The 19,723-nt window shown below is 46.4% G+C and overlaps 1 protein-coding gene across 2 annotated transcripts in view; it reads left to right on the top strand.

Moving 5' to 3' along the window:
* Positions 1-448: 448 nt before the first annotated feature.
* arhgap9 (Rho GTPase activating protein 9) overlaps positions 449-19,723 on the top strand; it is a 28,746-nt gene continuing 9,471 nt past the window's right edge. For both annotated transcript variants that reach the window (XM_028998301.1, XM_028998302.1), the window contains exons 1-11: positions 449-570; positions 4,089-4,181; positions 8,436-8,882; positions 9,007-9,338; positions 12,369-12,617; positions 13,987-14,082; positions 16,050-16,109; positions 18,347-18,493; positions 18,836-18,922; positions 19,023-19,084; positions 19,296-19,383. In XM_028998301.1, the coding sequence (XP_028854134.1) occupies positions 8,528-8,882; positions 9,007-9,338; positions 12,369-12,617; positions 13,987-14,082; positions 16,050-16,109; positions 18,347-18,493; positions 18,836-18,922; positions 19,023-19,084; positions 19,296-19,383 (1,476 nt within the window). In that variant the 5' untranslated portion in view covers positions 449-570; positions 4,089-4,181; positions 8,436-8,527. The remainder of the gene's footprint in view (positions 571-4,088; positions 4,182-8,435; positions 8,883-9,006; positions 9,339-12,368; positions 12,618-13,986; positions 14,083-16,049; positions 16,110-18,346; positions 18,494-18,835; positions 18,923-19,022; positions 19,085-19,295; positions 19,384-19,723) is intronic.

A 19,723-nucleotide genomic window follows, 5' to 3' on the forward strand; every position in this document is an offset into this window, starting at 1 on the left:
CGCGTTTATCTGCAACAGACAAGTCTGTTTGTCTGTTGGACTACAGTTCCCAGAAAGCAAGAGAGCGCGACTCAGTACTGAGATTCACAATTCTGATTGGCTGTCGAAAAAAGGCTGAAACCTCCGAGCCAATCACAAGCTAAGGTTTATTTACGTAAGGAGTGTTAAGAATTTGCGTAGCCACGTTCGCACAATTTGTAGAAGCGCAAAAATGACAATATGATAACATTTAGTAATTGATCACAGTGATACATATAGATACATATTGATGTTAACCTTTTACTGACGACTACGCTCATTGAGTTGTGTGCACGTAGCCGCACTTGCGTAAAAAAAAAACGTATCGCGTACCTACTTGACGACTTCCGCCGCCATATTAGGCAGAAGCGTGGTTCCTTGTCACGTGACACCGGGAAGCCCCGCCCCCTCGCAGCGCTCTCCGGAGAGCTCAGGCGACCATGAGCATCAACGAGGAACCGGCCGCGGTGACCGCACAGCCTGGGAAACGTTAGATGCCGCCGGTGGATTGTAGAACGTGTGCGTCTGACGTGGGGAAAAAACACCACAACGGTGAGAAATAAATATTTACAGCGTTAGTCCGAATAGCTTCGTTGACGTTAAAGCCTGTACTTTTTTAGTTTAGTTGGCAGCTACTTTTTCTCTATTTTAAATATAATACACATTTTCAAGGGAGAATGAGTAAATTAAAAAAACGAAATTTAACATAATGCAAATGTTTTATTTAAGTTTGAAAAGAAAGTAACAGCCTGTTGTTATACTTTTTAATACTCAAGTACAATAATATTTCCGATTCGACTAGATTGTAAAATGTTAATAATATTAAATTATAATTCCTCCCCCTTGCCGCTGTAAATAACGTTGGTAGTATTGTATTTAATGGGACTTTACTAAAAGCGTCTTTGGTGTCACTTTTATGTGCGCTGGTAACTTTATGGGACGCTGTCAGAAGGACGTCGCATTAGCTGGTGACATTGCCCGTGGCCTTGTTTTAGGTAACCTCAGAGCTGTATTGACCACAAACATTCATCACATTCGCTATGTTTGTGGTGGCATGCAGTGGTGATAAGCGGAGGACACGTCTCGTTGTGTGCGCCGTGTGCTGTGCTGCAGTGTTTCACAAAGACGATCACTTCACTTTCACAGTTTTTTTTTTTAGTGTATGATTTATGATTTAAAACCAAGGGGAACATTTTTCAACCTGACTTGGAGTCACGCTCTGTTCCTCTCTAATGGCCACAATCACATATCCTGTCCAACCGGCGGGCTCTGCAAGAAATTGTTTGTGCTTCTCTTGCTTTTGCGCTTACTAAGCTGTGTGTGGTGGTTGTGGGTGTGTATTCAGATCTCAAAACCTGCAGGGCTGCTTTGTGCTTTTTTTATTTGTCTTTTTTAAAGCACAGCATTTATCAGCAAATGTGATTCGCCGATAGCCACCAACAGGTTTCTTGGACTTGGACTTTTTTGAAGTTCATGCGGTCGGATTATGCTTTTTTTCTACTCCATTCTACTCAATAGTTACAAGATCAGGTCCCACAGAGCAACACAGGGTTAAATCAGAGATACAGGAGTGTACAAGTGGGGTTCACACTTATGACTACTAATACCCCGGTGAGGTCGAATAGCGTGCCGAGTAGCAGAGAGATCAGGACACAGTTGCACTCCTGTAAATAACGCTGCTTTTGATGAAGTGCTGCCCCGGTGACGGCATTGCCTTGGTGCTCGGCCGCCCTGTCGAAAAAAACCGAACGCAGGCGACAGCAAACGTGACCCCGGTGGGGAGCTCTGTCACTGCAGAGAGCGGTAACGGTCGAGCAAGTACATTCACCCACAAAATGGTACATTCCTATAGCCTATACATTAATAATTACATCAGCGATGGTGTATGATTTGTGTATACTGCTGGTTAGGTGTGACCGTGACCTGTTCAACAGCAACACACACAATTCCGAATACAAATACAGCGATAACTTGGATAAATGGAACACAATTACCAGTTCTTAGTGCAAATAAACAGTTAAATCAAACTAAACGGAGCAAACGCGATGAGGGAACGATGTAGCCGAGATAAAAGCAAGCCGTTAAGTGGCTTTAGATCATTAGCTCCCTTGTTCTTCAGATCCCCGAAGTTATTACAGAATTCCGGCAGTGCTTTTGTATTTCTAAATTTTTTTTCCCAACAGGCTTAATGGCAAGTGAAAAATAATAAAAAGAGAGAAGTCTCTCTTCGTCTGCCTGTGCGCCCCCGTCTGCCTCCCGAGTTTGTGGAAGGGGGGGGGGCCGTGCAGCAGAGCCGAGAGAGATTTTCTGTTTCGCCTGACAGCGCTTGACAGCTCTTCCTCTCGCCCCTTCCCCTTTGTGAATCGATGGGCCCCCGCTCCGAGAGGAACATCAATGCTCTGGGAGGTGGCCTGTGGGGTTTATCCGGGCCGCAGAACCTGTAATGGAAAAATGCAAAAAAAAAAATTCTAACAGCCTTTAACCCCTAATTGCTTTACGGCACCACGGAAATCAAATGAACTACCAGGCCCCCGTTTAACCCCCGATACGTAGCCACGGCCTTCTCACACCGAAATGCAGGCCGGGGCGATTAAAATGTAAAATACGGGCAAATTCGCAATGCGCCAAGGCTGATCATCGCCCGGTTGGGTTGAGTCCCTGCAGGACAGGCTTTACCCAGCGATCATGTTATCCGCCGTGTCGAGACCCCTGGATCAAACCACTCATTTCTATGTCCACGCGTCAGGCCGCAGAGTCTCGGACATCACAGAGCTAAATCTGTTTTGCGTTAAGCTTCTTTAAAACCCCTTACAGTTTTATTCTGTTCTCCCAAGGGTGATTTTTGCTCCACTTTGTCTGCTCTTGCATTGTCCACCGTGGCCGTGAGCGCTGTGACCGAGTCCGAGGGAGGCAGGATCTGTTCCACACCGCTCTCCCCGGTCCCGTCGAGCACCGCACAGGGACTCCGAGCGAGGGTTGGAGTGTCTCGCTTCGCCCGCAACATCAATAATTCATCAGGCGGGGAGGATGAAAGTGTGTTTTGGCTGGGGGGGGGGGCAGCAGCCTCACGCAGCGAGACATCAGACGGCGCGTCCGCCACCGTGCCTCTTGGACAAGAGCGGACTGACGCGCGCTTCAAAAACAAATCTCTCTCTGCCCCGAAACCACTATTGACACTCGTGCGTCTCCGAGGCGACTCGTGGGGCCGCCTCGGTTGCATCAAGGCCTGTACACGTACGGAATGAAACCCCCCCACCCTCCACGCACACACACACACACACACACTCCAGAAATCAGAGAGCTTCACGAGACCTGATGTAAAGCCATTTCACGGCGTGTAAATGTGTCTTGTTTGGCTGCGAGAGGGTTATGAAGCCTGTTCCAATAGTACACACACACACACACACACACACACACACACACTTATTTTCATCTGATGGTCAGAAGGAGCGTTAACCACACAGCCCGTCACCTCTCAGTCATTAGCCAGCATTTGTATATATAGTTTTATGAGTAATGTTCAGCAGCACAGATATAAACAGAATAGGGGAAGTATTAAATTAAGAGGAATTCACAGGAGGTAAAGGATATTTTTAATGCACGGTGAAATTGCAATATATTAAATATTGTATTGCACAGTTGAATTGTCCCGGCTGAGAACCTGAATCGCCCAACCCGAGTAATGCAGAATAAAGCCTGTTGGACCCAGCGTGAGTTCATGCCAGCGTTGTGGTTCTGGATTACACAGTGTTTGGGCGGAATGTTCCGCACGAGATCAATGTCTGGATCAATGGGCCAATCGGTGCCTGGAAGCGCATTTCATTAGGAGCTCAGTAAATCGGAAGGAGCTGATTCAGGCGGCGGGACGTGGTTCTGTGGCCGTGGAGCCGCCCTCAGCAAATTGCACGCCTGGCGGGGGGTTCAGTGAGTTGATCCAGGATCAGCCCACAAGGATTAGGGATGTGATGGGTGTGTGCTTGTGTGTGTCTGATTGAGTGAGAACATGACGTTTATGATGTCTCTGCCATTGAGGGATCACTCCAGTTAGAACAGTGTTAATTGTTTTCCAGGGTTCCTCCGGACAGCTGTGTTGGTGTGAGGAAGGCTGCGGTGTTAACTTCTCCGCTGCATGAAAGCTGTGAGCTGCTCGGCCCAGAAAGATGGTAAATGGGTCTCTATCACATGGTTAAAAATACAGAAATGGAAGTGGAAATTGAAGAAAACACACACACACACACACAACTGCGCTCAGAGGGGTTCTGGGATATTTGCAGTGTGTTCAAAGTTTTTGGTGATTACAGTATTAATTTTGTTTGCACTTTTTTGTTACGACTATTTTAAATGACAGACTATAATTCAGTAATTATCTCTGCTACTAAAGTGGTGTTAATGGTCTATTACTACAGCCAGAAAATGTCGTAAATGAATTGCTAGCACCGTTAATTGTATTAGCTTAGTTAGCTAAGCTTACACTAGTTACTCCTCACTCCAAAATTTTAAACATAAATAGATGATAATCTTTAGATTTAGCATTTGAATCCAGCAACTAATTTTTTGTACAGATGGGTTATTGCATGACTGTTTTGTAATATATATATATATATGAATGTGTTATTATTTCTGAATATGTACCTTCACTGGACATTCATCAACACACCCAATGTGCTACATCTCATACTGAGCCTTGAAAATGTGCTCCTTATTTCATTTTCATTTTCTGATTCCGGTTTTTCCATGCATTCTCCATCTCTCTGCCAGTTCCGGCTGTGCCGTCCTTCTTCAGTGTTACTGCCTGCCGCTCAGCTCCCACCAGCGCTGGGGCGACGCTTGCCTCCGTCGGTGCCACCATATGTGCCCCACGGCCTGTTTGGGTCCACGGTGGGTCCAGTGTCGAGCTTTAAATAGCCTTCGCGCCGTCTGTAGCCCAAGGCAGTTTGTTTTGACTGGAGCGCGTCTTCCTCTGAGAAGCCGCCCTGAGATTGGTCAGTGCCTACAGGGGCCGTGGACACGCGGCGAGACTTCTTCTGTTGGGCTGTGACCACTTCCTGTTTCACTCTCGGCCTGTTCTGTCTGCGTCTTCTTTCTTCATTTCCTGTGCAGGCACCCTAGACCTCTCCGGATCTGGTTGTGAATCTAATCTCCCAGTCACCACCTGCGGCCTGTCTGCGTTTTTTTTTTTTTATTGACAACCGAATTTTTCAGACAGACCAGTCTCATGTAAGGGCTGCCATTTGCAAAGTGGCTTTAGAGCAGATGTCCCCTGGACGTGGTGGTGCTTTTCTGTACAGTATTTGGATTAGCCCCCCTTTGGTGAGAGGAAGGGGGGCCGGGCGGTAGGAGGACGTGGTGAGCTTGCAGTTTGGAGACAGGGACATGGCGGCCATATGCTGCCACAGAGGGCTTTAGCTTAATTCTCTTGGGGCGAGGGTCACACAGATACTGGTGCTTTATTAAAGCGCTGGGCGGATTATCGGCCTGCGGCCCTCCTCGTCCCTGCGTCCCCTCCCCGCCTGCGCTGATGTTTACCTCGCACCGCCCCTTCCTCGCATGCAGGAGCTCACATCGCCAGCGTCCCGCCGTTGACTTGCTCAGAGCCTTAAGCTCATCTGGACGCAGCTGGCAAATCAAGACCGGGCCGTGACATCACAGCGGATGCCTGTGATGTCAAAGTGTCTGGGGAGGATTAGTGCCATCCAACAATGTCATCTTCTGCTCCGTGGCTGTTAAAGAGGAACCAGCCCTGCTCCCCCACAACGGGGCCACGTCTAGGTTTATATCTACAGGGAGGGCCATTTCTATGGATACACCTTAATAAAATGGGAATGTTTGGTGACATTGAACACATTTTATAAGTGGTCAGAAACTTGTAAATAACTCATGAAAGAATAAAGTTATGGTAAACCATTGTTTTTCTTGTGAAATTACAAAAAGATTTGATGTGTCACATGACCCTCTTCCTATTGAAAAAACAAAAGTTGGATCCAAGATGGCTGACTTCAAAATGGCCACTATGGTCACCACCCATCTTGAAAAGTTTGCCCCCTCACATATACTAATGTGCCACAAACAGGACGTTAATATCACCAAACATTCCCATTTTATTAAGGTGTATCCATATAAATGGCCCACCCTGTACATTTATGACATTTATCAGATGCCCTGATCCAGAGCAACTTACGATCAGTAGTCTCCATGGAGACACTCAGGGTTAAGTGGCTTGCTCAGGGACACAATGGTAGCCAGCGGGGTTTGAACCTGTGATTTTGTTGGCTTCTGGTTCACAGGCGAGTGTCACGCCCACTAAGCCGCTACCACCCCAAATGGACGGATTTAGCAGGAGCACTCGCTCGTCCACAGAACGCACCGTCCCTCGCTCTGTGTCTGGCCGCCCGCGGTCCTGAGGGTCAGAGGTGCGTCGGCGCGCTGCAGCTGGGTTACGTCAGGAAGAGGAGCCGTTGGCTGCGGTGGGGGTGGGGGATGCAGGTGGTTGGATGAAAGGGTGTGTGCACGCTCTGTGCTGCCTCTACGCATCAGCAAGCATCAGGGGCGGCGGCAGCAGCAGCAGCAGGGCTGTCACGTGTCCCTCATGCGTGTCTTTGTTGTTGCTTTTTACTAAGTCTGACCCTGCTCATGCTTCCTCTCTGTTTCTTTTTCAATACATTTACATTCATTCTTCTTCCTCTTACTTCTGCTTCTCCCATTAGGGGTCTCCACAGCAGATGGGTGTTATAGATATTATTGATATTATCAAAGGTTTTTTGCCCTTCCTGACTCAGCCCTCGCTATTAAAAAGTATTTTAATACGTTTATTTGTTAGCTGCATCTACTTGAACACCCTCCCCCCCTACTAGACTATGATCACTGTCTCTCAGTGATAATAGCCTAGTAGTAACCTGGCCTCTCAACAACTCGGAGACACTTCCTGACTGTCTCCAGGGGGACTGTCCCTGTAACTACTGATTGTCACTCTGGAAAAGGGCGTATGATAAATGCCATTACCAATTCATTACCAATTGGAGTTTGTAAAAAAACGTATTCATTTATATTTCTGGCATTTATCAGACGCCCTCCAGAGCAACGTACCATCAGTAGTGACAGGGACAGTCCTCCTGGAGACACTCAGGGACACGATGGTAGTAAGTGGGGTTTGAACCTGGGTCTTCTGGTTCATAGGCGAGTCTGTTACCCACTAGGCTACTACCACCTTGGTATTTATTTTATCTCCATTGATAATAAAAGACTAAATATTAAGTATGAACCGTAATGCTTTCTGGAGATCATGGTTTAATTACTATTCACTATTTTGGCAAGGCCCTACTAAGGTAGGCGTCTTTTGTTTTTGTGACATGTGACAGCACTATGTATCACTGAGTGGCATATTCCCATTCAAGTATACTCGTACACCTCAATGTCAGAATACTTTCAAATGATAATTTGAAACTTTTTTTGGTTTTTATTTGAAAGGTAAACTATAGCGAAAGTAAAAAGTGTTACTTGTCATTGTGTCCTTGTCACTTCCTTAGCCGCTTGGCCATCGCTGCCTGTGTTTTAATTACATGAACTGTAAATATCTCCTGACAATGAGAAATCCAGTATCATTCGAATATTACCTAGAATAATAAAAAAAAACAAGATTCTCAAAACAGAATTTTTTCCCCAAATGCACGAGTTCTATAAAAAAATCCCTTAGTAATGTATCACTATAGTTAGCTTCTGGGAAGCCAGAGATTAAGCTTAGTGGACAGAGGTCAACAAACCAAGCTATCAACAAAATCCTGCCAGCGGCATGGTCACTGACCCTGCCATTAGTAAATGGATGTTGCATAAGATGCATACATGCATGGAAATGCAAATGGACTGGGATGTGCGACTCTTTGGTTTGCAGTGAGCGAGTCACGTGACCCCAGCAGCCCCCCCAGCCTTCGTGGAGCAGTAGACGTCATCTCCAAACGCAAGCTCCCGCAGAGACGAACCCGGCTGAGAGTCGCTCGTCACAGATGGCTCGTGTCTATGCTCGCCCTTTTTATAAAATGTGACTTATCCGGCACAGCTGGCAGCTCGTGTGCTGGTTAGCGTCATGGCGGCTTTTCATTTCACAGCGAGAAAATCAACACGACTCTTGAATTTCCGTAGTAAAACCGTCCATGTATAATATACACATGTATATTGCAAATCCACGTTGGCTTTTAACAAAAAACATGCTCAATAATGAAGCTTCATGCAGAATTTCAATGATAACGAGAAATGCAAAACAATCTTTCCGCACATCATGTTATTAAAGCTGAGATTACCAAAAAGACAGAATAATAAATACACTAGCTTAATGGATGAAACACTGAGAGACTTGTTTACTGGCGTTATGAAACAGTGTGATGATAGTCCGTGTGTGTGTGTGTGTGTTTGTCTTAATGTTCCAGAGCATGGCACAGCTGGCATGGCGCCCGTCTCTGCTGCTGTCTGCCTGTAAGCCCAGCGGTGGCACCGCGCCCGCCGTGCGCCACTGAGAGTCATGCTGTCAGGCAGCTGGCGCCGGTCGACCAAGAGGGGAGGGGCGGACAGGGTCCTGCTGGAGGCCCAGTACGACTACTCGTACAGGGGCACGGACGGCCGCGACGTGTCCATACGGGAGGGCGAGCGCTTCCTGCTGCTGCGCAAGACCAACGCGGACTGGTGGCAGGCGCGCAGGATCGGGGCGGGCGCGAAGGGCAAGCCGCTCTACGTCCCCGCCGCCTACGTCGTGGAGGTGCCCGTCACCGCGCTGCCCCCGCCGCAGCCTGGCGACCCGTTCGTCATCTACCACAATGCCAAGCCCGCCCTGGTTACCAGTTCTTCCCTCAGCCCGTTCCCTCAGGCGCCATGTCCAGGTAATTTACAGGCCTTACTTGCAGCCAAATGCGCTGTGCTGCGTAAGCGTGTGTGCATGTGTGTCTATGAATGAGTTTACGTATGTACCTACATGGGTCTCTCTTTGTCTCTCTACGGCCTTAGTACCAAAACCATTTTGTCGCTCCATGGAGGACCTCAACTCGAACAGCGCTTTCCGGGCCGTGCTTGCGGGCGGGGCCGCTCGTTTCCCCTCGCCGTTTCCCTACCGCTCGTCCGCGCCCACCACCCCGGGCGCCAGCAGCCACCTCACCGTTCCAGCGGGGTCCTCGGAGTCCACGGGAGCCATACCACGCAGCAGGAGCTCCAGCAACCTTCCGCAGAACCCGTACGGGGACCCAGGAGCCCTCAGCGGGCGCAGTGGGTCCAGGAGCAGCCCGTCAAAGTCCTACAGCCAGTGGGACGTGGCAGAGACGCAGCTGAGGCACAGTTACCAGGTAGAACCATGAACCCTTCAGGCCCTAAATGGGCCTTTCAGAAAGGCACTAGATATGAAATGTATTTAAAATATAAAATATTGTCTTCAGGTCTGTTGAAAATGTTGGTTGAGAGAAGCCATGAGTGCTTTGCTGCTATAAAAAGTCTCGGATAGAACAGGGACAGAATTGCACTCAACAGGGCCATCTGTTGGGGACTTTGTAGACCGTTATAGATCATATAGATGGTCTGCGTCAACTAATAATCGTTTGTCAATCAGTAATTATCTGCCCATTTTTTTCCTTCTTCTTGGTGTCTCCCCAATATACCTGCAACCTACGTTCAGGTCACAGTTTCTGCGTTGTTGGATATTTAACGTGGATGAAATCCATGCAGCAATAGCACAGCGTCCATCACCCAGGTTAATGTCTCCAGCTGCCGAGTCGCTGTGATCTTTTTGCAGCCACACCCCTGGGAATCGGCCACGTTTGCTGTGGCCTTAAATAGCCGTTCCTAGCTTGCCTTACTTAAGTGGCCCCAATAAAAGGCACGTTAGCCTGGATCCTGGTCCGCATGAGCCGCAAGCTGGCTTCACCGGTGGTGTCAGTGCTGCTTGCTGTAGACAGGGTGGAAAAACTGATGCAAAGGTCGAGTACCCTGTCACTAAAGCCACTTCCCCTCCTCCATTTCGCATCGAAACTGTAACACTCCCGAGTTTCCGTCCCTTAAACGCTGCAAAGGCAGATAGAGAGAGAGAGAGAGAAAGAGAGCGAGCGAGCGAGCGATGAAAGCCTTGCCACGCCCACAGGAAGGTGTGGGGGAAGGAGGGGGGGGGGTGAGAGAAAAGAGACGTGCTGCTCGATTGCGGTGAGGGTTTAGTCGCACGTTGGTGACGTTCGCTCGTGGACTGCTGCACCCGCCAGAGGGGGCGTTTGGCCCAGCGACCTGCAGGGGGGGTCACATCAGCAGGTCACGCGCTGGCCCTCTTTGTTGTGATTAGCAGAACACAGTGGCTTATGTAATAGTATAAGCTCCGGCATGTGCTCACCTCTGCTTTTCATAAAAAAAAAAAAACCCCAAAAAAAAAAAACGTAAAAACACGAGCCAGCAGCAGAGTGCAGTAAAGCACTCTGGGTTTTTTTTTGCAGGGATTTCCGAGTGATTGGAAGTACCGTGTGGCCGTTGTCTCTCTTTGATCGCTGTCAGCAGTTTTTACATTTTTTCAAACCACATCCTCTGTAACACACACGTATGCAGGAGACCTTGTAGACACCGATCAGCCACAACACTACAGCCTCTGACAAGCGCAGTGGCTGTAATGACAGTCCGTCTCCAGGTGGATATTTCAGTCGGTTGCTGTGCCGGTCGGTTTGTGTGGACCAGAAAGACCGAACTGCAAAATGCTCAGTTGGGGTTTTTCTGGGGTGTTTCCAACATGCGCTGGTAAGCACCTACCAGAAGTGGTCACAGAGAAGACAAGTGGTGAAGCAGTGAATTGCTGAATGCAAGGCATGATGGTAATTATTAGTGCATCACATATGCAGCATATAAGGCTGGTGAAAGGGCCTGCGATGACCCCTTAACACCAGGAGCAGAACAAACATTGGGCTCGCAGTTATCATGGGCACATGGAAAAAGGTGCCCTGATCATATAAGGCTCTTTTTTTTGTGGGCGGCTGGGCGTGTGCACGTTATTTACATAAGGAAGAGATGATTGCATGGTGCACTGTGGGGAAGAACAAGCTGGACAGTTTTCTGCTGGGAACCCTGCATTCATGTGGATGTAACCATGGCATAATAGTTATTTGCACAGCTGCTGGAAATAGTGGGAGATTTTTTTTTTTTCTATGATGGAAGCACCTTTTCCATAAGAGGGGTCAACAACAAATGGGCGGACTGGTTTGAGCTAACAGAAAAATTGTGAGCAGGGTGCTGGAACCTGGAGAGTGAAGGCCATGTTGGAATTTGCACCTTTAAACCGAGGACAGCCGAAGCTGCAGTGTGCACATGCCCACCAAAATTGGACACTTTCAGAATGAGAATCTTAATTTATGCAGCAGCACACAGATGGCAGGGTCAGAATTTGGCACCGAAAACATGAATCCAGGGACCCGACCTGCCAGGCTGGTGTCAGGGGTGTAATGGTGTGGGGAATGTTTTCTATGGCCTGTTAATACCGATTATCGTGACTGAGTATTGTTATTGACCAAAATTACCCATTTTGTGATTACTGTCTGGTCCTGGTTACTATCCGCCTGGAACATGCACACTCATCGCAAACTGGCAAACAGTCATCAGATCACCAGTGGAGATCCAACTTCTCTTCTTGTTTAGAAAGATTGAAGCTGTGTGGGGCTGTGCCCTCCAGGGCCGGGGTTTCTGACTTCTGCTGCTTGGTTTAAGCAAGTTGAATCAGGGACAATAGTTGAACTACAACATGCTTGTTCATGGATCATAAATAAAGTTGGACACTCCCATTGCTTATTAATGTGCCTTTTTGGAAGTATTATCCTAATAAAAATGTCTGCAAATTCCTTGCAGTTTGCTGGTCAAGGATGGTTGTTTACAGTGTTGACAACAGAAGCAACTAAATCACATGAAGTATGCTACAGTAGCATAGCCGACGGTAGCATTCAGAAGTTTCTATTCAAATCAAATTCAAATCAAATTCAAATTTTATTTGTCACATACACAGTCATACACGGTATGATGTGCAGTGAAATGCTTTCTGCAACTGCTACAGACCACAGTATTGCCAATATTCTATTGGCTTGTTTGTAAAAAATCTTGTGACAGAGAAGGTTGAGAAACAGAGCCATTAAACACATGGCACGATATTTCGACAATATCTTGTGAAGAACGAAGGACACCCATTTGATAACATCAGGTTCAGGAACGTCCTGAAGAAGGCCAGTGGGCATCGACATTAACATAACATTAACCTTACCTTGGGACTTCCACATCAACAAACATCTAGGGTTGTCATGTGATTCTCCCCATGTGACTGTTTTCAAATAATTATTGATTATAGGATTTTTTTTTGTTGCCAGGCTCAGGCCTACATTCCACAGAGGTCTTTGCTGGAGTCTCCACTGCACTGTGTTCTGCAGCAGAGCCGGAAGCAGCAGCCGGAGCCGCCAAGCCCCACCCCCGGGCAGCAGCCCCTACAGACCCTCGACCTGTGGGAGCAGTTCGCTGACCCAGCCTCAGGACGCTCCTTCTACATCAACGTCATCACCAAGGAGAGATCCTGGAAGCCTCCGCGCAGGGCCAAGGAACGGCAGCGGGCTGCCAGCCAGGTATTCCGGTCCCTGATTCCCGAATGACAGCCAACAGCAAGAGGGGCTTTAGGATATCTGTGCACCATCAGCGTTACGATTTTCCTCTTGTAATATTTGGATCGTAATTAATTTATAGTTATTTAATAAAGCATTGGAGTGTAGAGCAGCGGTTCTCGAGCCTTTTCTGCAAGAAAACGTTCATGCCCCACTTTGAATGGGCGATGTCTGGTGCTGTCCACCTGACTAATGGCTCACTTTGTTTGTGAAATGTGAAAAATGGTGAACTTTTTCGGCAGTCGCATTGGCGCGGCACAGGCCAGCCAGCTATGAACGGCAGCCGGCGTATGCCGAGTTAATCCAGCTGTGAGGTCACAAGCAAGAAACGATGATCTGCTCCTCAAACACCACACACGAGAGAGCGGCCTGGAGCCGGTTTGACGCCGAACCCGCTGTGCGTCTGAAAAGCGCTGCACCGAGCAAGACAGCAAGCGGTGTTACAAGAAGTCGGTTATAGCAGCGTCCAAGGCGGGGGTGTTAAAAAATATAGAGTGATATTTTACATGGTGATATTGTATCGAGACAGGGACATCGAATTTAGTCCAAAATTCAGTTCTGCTGTTCTGTTGAGTCATGTTGTCTTAGCTAAATTATTATTGTAAAGTGATCCACACAGATCGTACACAGCATCTTGTATATCACCTTCAGTGAACTGTAAAATATGCCAATATGTGATATAATCGTGTCATGACCTATGTATTGTGATTATATCTCGTATTGCGAGATCCTTGCCAAGACACACCCCAGCGTAGTCCAGCATTATTTAATTCAGCTGGAGCATTAACAGAAAAGCGGATTTTGTCGATGCATCGAGGTCAGAGGCACCAGTTGAGAATCGTGTGGTTTTTTTCTTCTGTCCGTGTGAGTGCTTGTGTACACGCTGCAATCTCTGCCTCTGATTGGCTTATGCCGACATGCGGTCCTTGACTTAAATGATAATTATAGTCACATTATAGTCAAAGTAATCAGACGATAATTATATATAATTATAATTATACACTCTTGACCACACAAACCGCACGGTGACCTGCACAAGGCGGTGCTGAAGTACAATAACAGTACTAGTGTTATGCCCAGATATCTGAAACGGCCTTCGTGGTTAACAGCGGTCGCCTGCGAGATGATGTCATCGAACAACTCGTCGACTGATAATGCCCTGCATTTAACCGTATCATCGCGAGGGTGGTGCACACTGATGACATTGACCACGAGCGCATTAACCAAGTTCCCCCCATTATAATAAGTCCGACGTCTCACATGAATGAGTTAAACACGTTGACTCTGAGAATCGCTGATGTGGGGTTACATTCCACCTATTGTTGTATTACAGGCTTCGTCGATGCAGATCGGGACGTTCCCACGTGACACCAGCCACTTGTCACTTCCTTTAACAGACACCAGGACCGGTAACGGCGCCCTGCACAGGGTATGAATGTGGTATGAACCTGTGCACAAAAAGCAAGCAGGAAGTGTAACTGAATGTTGGATAGGAGGATCTAACCACCTCCTCGGCCCTTTTTCTTGGTGTAGTTATCCACCAAGGAGCCTGTAGGCATGATTGACAACCCTCACGCGCACTGCTTCCTCATTCTTCATTATTTTTAAGCTCCTCCGCTCAATGCTTTCCCTCTTTTCTCTACGCTCCTCATTAACCCCTGTCTTTGGGGGGGTCTCCACTATAGGCATGTCAGAGCCCCGCCCACAACCATGCCAAACATGTGTGCGCCATATCTTATTTTGCACCTTTTAATCTGTCTCTCATCTGTAAGAATAAGAGATGGTTCCCGAGGGCAGCTGGTTTGCAGCCCGATGCCGTCATGTTGCTTCCTAGTGAGGGCTGGAATGAAGGAATAACTGGAAAGGAGGATTAAATCGCATCGTATGTGACAGATTGGTGTGGAAAATACATTTTTAAGTATACACCCTTAGCCATGTGGGTTTATTTATAGACATCATCCCGCTTCATCCCTCTTCATTTTTGCTCCTCTCCCTCACACATGCTCAGACGCACATTCACACACACACAGATTGTGCAAATACAGACCGACACACATACACAGCATGGCAGATTGCCACAGTGTGCCGAGGGTCCACCTCATGTTCCAGATTAGTGCAGAAGCCATAGCCAAATTAAAAATGGGATTACTTGTTATTATATATTTATTTACTCTCCAGTATTTTTTGGTGCTTAGGTAATCCTGCTAGCATCAAGAAGGCAATTTCCTGATCTAATGCAGAGCAGACCTCTCATACTGGTGTCTGATGGTTATGTGAGAGAACTGGACGTTTTTTACCCCCAAAATTCCAGATATTGTCTGGATATTTGTCATGGTGATACACAGCATAGCACACGGTGACACGACAAAATGCGTTCTCTGCATTTAACCCATCACCTTGTGAGCAGGGGGCAGCCATGGAAGGCGCCTTAACCCTCTGTTTCCTTAACCGCCAGGCCACCACTGCTCCCTACATGAAAATGGTGTGGTTGCAGCGTATTGGCGACACCTTTAATAGCAATGTGACATCCAACAGCTTCCTGATATGACATGCTGATAGTGCAGCCTTCCTCCTAGAATGGGGAAGTTGTGTCTGGCAGAGCAAATGCCCGGTGCGCGTGTGGGTGTGCAGCCGGGCTTTGCATTCTGTAACGGATGAAGCGCGGCCGCTGGATTTTCGCCTTGACTCAAGCCTGTCCGCTGGAAGCAGCTGTGCTGTAAGTTCGAGGGGCGGCTCACTGGAGTTGTACATTTATTTTTCTCCTTTTGTCGTGGCACATGTCGCACATATCGCAGATGCAGCCGTTTAAATATAGTCATTTACCGAACGCTTGCTGCAGCGGATGCAGTGTACCCATTCCGGGTCCCGAAAACTGCTCTCACTGGTCCAGAAATTTTCTAGATCTTTCTAAGTTTTGCCTGCTTTGTGCTTTTTATGTGCCACATAAAGCATTGCTAGATGTGTGTTGGCTCTATGGTCTTCTAATGTCATTTTTCCCCCCAGTTAGCGTCACATGCAAATAGATTTTACACTTCAGCTGTTAAAGGTCCATTATCAGGCAATCTGGCCAATTGCTTTGCACAAACATTACCATCCATAACTAGCAGAGATATTTCATGTTCCTTCCTGGTGCAGCCTCCAGTATCCGTGTTCAGAGAGAAAGCTGAATAGGCATATTGTTTCTGCCATCCCATTGTCGTTTAAAAAAAAAAAAAAATACATTTCCTCTTGAGACCTAGATATATACAAATATACTGATGTGAACAGATCCATCTTCACATTTCACGGATAGTAAAGATTTCACAAATTGGCTAAACTGTTTTTTGTTCAGAATCTTAATTCATTTTTTTAATGCCCAAAAATGTTTTTGACTGAAATTTGTTTTTCTCGCCTCAGCTGTTTCCAGACTTTACCTGTAATTCCCATGATGCAAATGGTGGCTGGCAACTGAAACAGGTGAGAAGTTTGCCTTATAGGATTTCTAAGCTGGTGGCATGCGTGCTGCTTATTATATTATGTTGCAGGTGTGACATTTTATTTCCTGATGAGGCGCCAGGATGTCAGAACGTTAACAGACAGTTGACCGCGAGAAGACCGGGCGCCACGCCCGAGTGCTGTTTCATGCACACCCACACACTGAAAACTGACATGCCACCAACACAAGCGTCCTCTGCTGATCAAAGCGTGTAAAGCAGGGAGGGTGGAGTTCACCGCATGGTCATAGAGCTGAGAGAGAGAGAGAGAGAGAGAGCACTCATTAAATTAAATTATGACAACTTCCTAATACTGTAGCATTACTGCAGCTAGTGCTCTTCTATGAAAGGACTCTGTTCTGACCCGTCAGTTGAGCTGATGTGGAGTTCTGTGCGGTACGAGAGAAATGACGAGAGAGGGAGTAGAGGAGAGATGGGGAGATTCGAAGGGGAGGAGAATAATGCTTGTATAGCCAGAATTCAGGCTGCCAGGTGGTGGCAGACGTGCCCAGTTGGCATGGCTGTGGGCATCTGCCTGTATATATGTTGCAACTCTAACTAGCTTCTCTGACATTTTTAACCCCTTTTGGGGGAGCCGTCTTGCATGGCTTGGATGTGGATGGTCAACAATATTTCCATTTTTATTAGCACAAACTGTTTGTTACCAATTTCTGGTGACAAGCTCTGCAGCGCGACCAGATAAAGAGTTTTTTTCTAAGATGCAAATGCACACAAGTCAAACTCAATGACAAAAATGTTAAATAATCTATCTGATGGCACACATATATTTAAATGATGGATCCAAATATGGAGATATAGAGTACTGTGAAAACAAAAGCTTTAGGCAGGCGAGAAAAATCTAAATTAATTGATTTAAAATTGATTTTCATCAAATAACAAAATGCAGTACATGTCTCTTTATGTTACCCCAGGCAGACTCAGTGATGTTCCAGGACTCCTTGTTCTTTTTTACCCTGACCCCTTGTTCTCCTTTGTCCTGCTACAGAACAAATTTGGGGCCAATCATATGCCTACCACAATGGATAAAAATCTGAGGACAGCATTAGTCCTGAAAAAATCTCCAACTCCACTTGCAGAGATGGTAGCAGAGCTTGGATGTGTTTTGCTTCTGTTTTAGTAAATGAAACAGAAGTAATATGTGACATTGATGATCATTAGTACCTGTTATAATTGATTGAAGGCAAAGGATAGTAACCACAATGATCTAGGAAAATCTGATCTGGCATTACGGACACAGCGCTTCAGGGGACTGTTATTTTCTGAAACGTGTTTCTCTTCTCCACAAATCCGTGTGGACGGCAAAGTGACCTTAGCCCAACCTCCATCTTGACCTATAACCCCAAACACGTCATACATAAAACAATGCTGGATAACACGTTTGTGGTTGTGCAGCAGGAGCTGCAGAACCTTATAAAGCAACTAGAAGAAATCCTCTCTAGTGTGTACGTTCCTAAAAAAAAGCATTTGATTATTTTCCTTTTACTAAATTGTTAAATTATTAATAAACAGTTATATATATTTTCACAAAAAATGTTTGCATGGTACTGTGTGTATACACACACACACACACACACACACACACACACACATATATACATAAAAGGTCCAACCACATGACTGTGGTTAGGTTTCTCTTATAACTACCAAGTTGCTGGTTTCCTGGCAACTCAAATTGCCACAGTTGGGCGTCCTGTAGCATTCGGACACGACGCTTCACCCTTCAGTTGGATTAAAGGTGCATGCTTGTGTTTTCTGAGATTGAGATCAAATGATTTGAATAATTCCACTGTAAAGGTATGTTTGGTATTAGAATTGATCATACTGCTCATTGTAATATGACTAATGCTTTATAATTCAAGTGTAGTTTCATTCATTCAGTATGATGTGGCTTTTCTAGGGAAATCGCTGAACCTTTTCTTTTTTCTTAGTATCAGGGGTCAGTGTAGGAAGTGTTCCAGATCTTGAAACAGTTGCAGATACATATCATCTGAAATTGGGTTTGACATAGGTCTGCATGAATGTTAATCCTAGTATATTGTAAAAGTTCCCCTTTACAATAAAGTGCATTGATTTCTGTCGATCAGGGAACATGATGCGTAGAGGGCTGGTGACGGTACATGCTTTTGAAATGCTCTTCCCATGACTACTTTTATCCAAATTCCCCCTAATAATCTGATTGTACTCTGCCCTTCCCTGTAGAACATGCAGCGGGCGGTTTCTTCAGACACCATTAACTCCTCCCCCTTCATTAAGAGTGACACACAGTGGACAACCTCGCCCATTTTTAGGGGTGGAGACCACATGTGCCACTCCCACTCGATGATGCTGTCCTCCTCGGTGTACAAGGTAATCAGACTCATATATTTATATATACGCACTACCACAAATATGAATGTTACAATATGATTTCTCAATTATTGTTCAATTTATTGTTTGATAATTAGCTAGTTGAGATGATGAGATTTGAAAATTCATTTCGACACCTTGCTTCACATAAAAAGATCTGTGCAAAGTGTCTGTTTGTTTGGTCTTAACTGAGCATGAATTTCTTTTTAAAAGTGGCAGAATTTCACAGTTCAGGAAGAGGAAGCATACTGAGCCGTTCTCATCTATTTAAAAATGCTGCATAAGATCCCAGCATGCATTCTTAGTCATATTAACCTTCTGCAATCTCTCACTCTTCTATAGCAGGGCTACACGTGTCAGGTCACCAATGTGGTGGTGGAGCCCCCGTCTCCGGCAAGCTCCCCTGACAGTGGTGACAGCACAAGCCCGGTGAGGTGCACACACACACACACTTTACAAGCACCCACAGCTCTAGCTTCTGAGAGGAACATCAATGTGTGTGCATTGTGTGAACATGTTCTCCTCATAGGAACTTGAAAAAGCTGGACTGCTGAATAGGACCAAGATTGCAGAGGGCGGAAGGAAGCTGAGGTAATTACCAGGGTGTGTGTGTGTATCTGAATGTAAAAGTGAAATTGTCGCCTCTGATTCACCCTGCAAGGCCTTGTTGGAACACAAGCGTTGATAGATATCAAATTCAGCAGAATAGCTCTTCCTGCAGTAATTGTGAAAACTGCAGTGTTGCTAATTTAGACCATTTTCTGATGTATGTGTGCTAAGAACCGTCATCTTTGGTTTTCAGGAAGAACTGGAGCCCTGCGTGGGTGGTGCTGGTGGGGAACAGCCTGGTTTTCTTTAAAGACCCCAAAACACAGAGTCCCTCTAGTTGGGTGAGGAACCGGCCTCAGGAAGCATGTATTTTTTTTACCCCCTTCTGCTAGAGGGTCCTGCGACCGCTCATGTGCTCCTTGCCCAGCGGATGCTGCTGTTCTCATTTGACTAAATTATCAGCGTTCATTTTGACACCCCTTGTTAATATTCACAAGACCATATAAAGGCCCAGACTGGTCAGAACTGGCCCGTCCAACCAGAAGAATGTTTTTGTAAGAATAGATGTATGTATTGATGTATTAGATTCCCTGTGAAGCAACTACCATGTTTTAAGGGTTCCACTGCAGTCATATACACCACATGCACTAGTATCTGAAATGATTAAACGTGTAAAAGTTT

This window comes from Denticeps clupeoides, chromosome 12, assembly GCF_900700375.1.
Source record: "Denticeps clupeoides chromosome 12, fDenClu1.1, whole genome shotgun sequence".
NCBI classification, from domain to species: Eukaryota; Metazoa; Chordata; class Actinopteri; order Clupeiformes; family Denticipitidae; genus Denticeps; species Denticeps clupeoides.